This window comes from Epinephelus moara, chromosome 18 (assembly GCF_006386435.1).
Source record: "Epinephelus moara isolate mb chromosome 18, YSFRI_EMoa_1.0, whole genome shotgun sequence".
NCBI classification, from domain to species: Eukaryota; Metazoa; Chordata; class Actinopteri; order Perciformes; family Serranidae; genus Epinephelus; species Epinephelus moara.
In genome coordinates this window covers 2,472,621-2,476,787 of record NC_065523.1, presented here as the reverse complement: position 1 = coordinate 2,476,787, position 4,167 = coordinate 2,472,621, and the positions used below count along the sequence as shown (strand labels likewise).

The 4,167-nt window shown below is 43.2% G+C and overlaps 1 protein-coding gene across 2 annotated transcripts in view; it reads right to left on the bottom strand.

Annotated features, from left to right (window-relative positions):
- Positions 1 to 4,167, bottom strand: part of trpm4a (transient receptor potential cation channel, subfamily M, member 4a) — a 166,742-nt gene that overhangs the window by 21,560 nt on the left and 141,015 nt on the right. For both annotated transcript variants that reach the window (XM_050070235.1, XM_050070236.1), the window contains 4 exons: positions 3,334 to 3,466; positions 3,069 to 3,243; positions 1,385 to 1,550; positions 1,097 to 1,278 (listed from right to left, as the gene is read on the bottom strand). In XM_050070235.1, coding sequence (XP_049926192.1) covers positions 1,097 to 1,278; positions 1,385 to 1,550; positions 3,069 to 3,243; positions 3,334 to 3,466 — 656 coding nt within the window. The remainder of the gene's footprint in view (positions 1 to 1,096; positions 1,279 to 1,384; positions 1,551 to 3,068; positions 3,244 to 3,333; positions 3,467 to 4,167) is intronic.

Below are 4,167 nucleotides of genomic sequence, written 5' to 3'. Positions count from 1 at the left end.
GAGGGGGGGGGGGGGGGGATTCACATGAACGTACATGAACGCGCAGCCGGACCGGCTTGTAAACAATGGGCTGGAGATCAACACAGAGGGAGGGTGTGTGAGGTCATGCTATACTCCAGATGAAATTACATCTCTAGTTCTTCACATAGCAATTTTTTAATTTGTTCAATCTAGAAATGATGAATTTCGCTTATTGCTCCTTTTAAGGCTTTTAAAAACAAATTGGAGTTTTGTGGCAAAACATGGAAATTTAATGCCTTGCCACGGTAACATGGTTTGACGAAAAGCGTCTAACAATTTTTCATGTAAAAGGGGTCACAATTTGGAGTCAGTAGGATTAAATCTCTAGAACGAGTTTGTTAAAGTATGACCCCTTTAAATAGCCAAAAATGCACAAAAATTACAGCAAATTAAAACACCTCCTGTTGGGTTTCGGGCATGGCTCCAAGAGAGTTTTTTTTATACATCTTAGCATATTACATGTGCCTCCCAATTTTTGTACATCTAGGTGAAATATAACACGGGGGCTACTTTGTTGAAATTTTGTACGGGGCACTACTGAGGCACTTTGTCACACCGGAGACCCATAAAATATTTTTTTCACCAGTTCTGATGTATGTGTAAAGTTTCATTATTTATTTATATATACTATACTATCTATTACTATCTATTTTACATACTCATTTACTGTACCAAGCGGGGACGCCCTCCCCCTCTCTGCTCCAACACTGACTGACAGCTGACTCCACTCATTTACACTCACCACTGCCCCAGGGCCGCTACAATATGCTATCTACAGAGATAGCACTGGCGATCTGAACTGGTCAGTGGCGAAAAAAAGCACTTTTATACGGGACGCATTTGCCCCCATTACCGTTTTAGCTTGTTTCGCGCCTCAATACTGAACCAATTTTAGAACGAGTGGTACCCATGAACGCATACGCACACATACACATTGGGAAATAGAGCCCAGGTTGAAAAATACCTAAGTTGTCCTTTAACCTTTGTTTCTCTTTCTTTTGTTTTGCTCCCTCTTTCCCCTGTGCAATGCTTGTCTCGTATACCCTGTCTTTATGCTCTTTTTGCTATTACTCACCAAAGTGTTTGCTTTTGACTGAAGGAATATGGCGGATGTGTCTCTTGATGAAAAGGTGGATGTGTGAGATGATGATGAAGGGTGGTGCCAGGCAGGGCCTTGAGTGGTACTCCACAATCAGGTTGTAACGCTGAAACTTCCAGTAGGTGTCACTGTTCTCCTGTACTTTGGAGAAGGTGTAGCTGCAGACAGTAATTTCAAATCTCATTATGGAGACAGCTCAAATGCTTTGTTTGAAATCTGCTTAATCAGTAGAACACTGGAACTGAAACAAATCAGTTTAAGTACCTGAACATAGCAATGAGTAGATTGACCAGTACTATGTTGGTAAACAGCAAGTAGATGACAAGAAGGATGACAACCAGCCAGTTGGCATAGGTGCTCAGACAGGGCTCCTCCCCAGCTTCAATTAGTGTGGCATTGTTCGTACAGTTCACTTCGTCCAATTTATCAGCTAGATGGAGATAAATCAAGAGATCCAAAACATTGCAACATTACTTTCATTAGTACACTTACGTGGTAAAAACAAAAGAGTGACATAGAGATACAACAAACAATAGGACAGACAATGGATAGACATACAATCAGCGTGAACATGGCATAATGATGATGAAATGGGTTGACTTGGACAGTGTGTGTGTGTGTGTGTGCGTGTGCGTGTGCGTGTGTGTGTGTGTGTGTGTGTGTGCGTGCTTGGATGTGGTGGGGGGAGGCAAGCGAGAGACCCCCCCACCCAGGCCCCAGCAGCGCAACCAAGGGCCCCAGCAGGAAAGAGGCGTGTCAGGTCAGCAAGGCTCCCACCCTCCCCCCTGTTAAGTTTTTTTATTATATAATTTTAATTTTTAGGAGGACTTACCCTGAGCCACATCCAGACCCAGAGGTGGACACTGGCCCATTGCAAGTGTCACCCAAGTCGAGTGCCTCCTCCTGGACCCTGACCATTCCCAGACCCTGTGGGAGGGAATCTGTCCATTGAGGGATGACACTCTTTGTTTTTATTTTACATTAGTTAATTTAAGTTTAATGTATCTATTTGTTTGTTTATTTATTCATTTTGTTTGTCTTTTTTTGGGGGGTTATTGTTTCCCCTTAAGGGTTCCACCGTACCCGCCTTCCGCCCATCCCGAACCGGAGGCCCCGCCACGCCGCAGGGAGCCAGACAAGAAGCACCACCTGCTGCCCCCTAGCAAATGCTAGCATTAGCTAGCAAGCTAACATTAGCACTCACATTATTGTTCTCGAAACCAAATCATTAAAGACCCAACAGCTTCTATTCAACAAGAATGTTGGTACTTAGTGCAAAAAACATGTAGAACTGAACTGACAGGCTCCTTGTTGTCCCCAGATGCCATGTCAAAAGTTGATCAGTTTGTGATGTGGTCCAATAAGATTTCGAAAGTCCAGAACAGAACAACAATTACATCATTTTATTCCCACTGAAGTTAGTGTAGGGCTAAACCAAAAGTTAGCTGCTCGGGCCACACTTGTGTTAAGCCACCGTAAGTCTCTAGTGCGCTTGCTCTCTGGGCCCCACAATACAGAAGACCCAGGTCATTTTATACCATGGAAATGTAGCTTATTTGAACAACTTTCATAGGGATGAACGGTGCCTCGCCTCCAATGGTGTATCCAGTTACTCCTTACATCCACTGCAGCTACGGATTGTGTGAGCAGGAGCATGAGCCTGAGCCTTTAATAATCTGGTGAGTGAGTGAGTGAGTGAGTACAATCATGATTAAAAACTATCCACCTTTACTGAATGTATAAAAAGTATATTGTGCATTGATAGTTTTACAAAACTGAGTTGAATAAAATGAAATGAAAGCTTTAGGTCCCAGAGGGTTGAATTTTGAATTGACTTTCACTTTTTTTTTTTTTTTTTTTTTAATCGTTTAAATCTTGGATGACAATGAGACAATCAAAGGTCATTGACAGAGATAGAGACAGGTAAAATAGAGACTGAACCACTCACCATCCATTTCATTTATGGGTATTTGGCCAAAAATGTGCAGGTATGGTCTGTAGAATACTCTGCGGAATATCCAATCAGGGCGGGGATCATATGAGTAGAGGAGTGCTTGATTGGTCACTCCGTAAGCCATGAGCCACACAGCCAGGAAAAAAAGGAAGAAGAAAACATCCTTCATCTGAGGAAAGCAAAGAGAGAGCAAAGAGAGATGATGATGTAGTATTGGCCCTGGTGACCAAGTTGTTTTGTGAGTTTTGTGTGCACTTACCATTTTGCCAACAATGATGATTTTGGGCCCAAGGTGTTTGTGGATGGCAAAGATATGGATCAGACGTAGTGTGAAGACCATGAAGTCTATAGCCATCACAGCTCGGCCAAACTTATATGACCAGGGACCCATTCTGGAAAACAAAATAGTACAGTCAATCACCGTTAATATGTTACACAATATGTTCACCTACATTATGAACTTGTATACCCAGATAAGTGAGAAAAAAATAAATACCAGAGATTCTAGTTACCTCTGGCAGTTATATGTCTCTGTGAACCAGTCAAGGTGCACTTAAAAAAACAACCATGTCTGTGAAAACATGGATGCTTCACACACATCTTCCCCCAGGCAGCACATCAATCAGCACAGTTTCAAGGTGGACATCCAAGATTAGTGTCACCAATTAAGTATCTGACCATATGTCTCCCCTCCTGACAGGGGCAGACTGGCCATCTGGAGGTTCTGGAGAATCACAGAACGGCCGGTACTCCAGGACGGCCGGCGGTCGCCACGCAGTCATCACCTTTTTTTTTTTTTTTTTCTCCCTGATAATCTACTGTTCCACGTCCAGTCCGCTAGGTGGCAGCCTTTAAATTGGATGCCAGCCGGCCTGTAGGTATCTATGAGCCTGCCGGCCGCCAATCACATTGAAGAAGAAGGAAGCGCATACGTCACGCAAATCGCAGCCGTGTGCAGCAGGTGCAGATGTATTCAAGTTAAACTGTATAATTACAGCCTCTTTACACTGTGATTTATCATAACTCATACCATGTCTTGTTGTGTGTTTCAGGCAGTCACCTGCATTGTATTGTTCAGCAGAGAGACATCTGG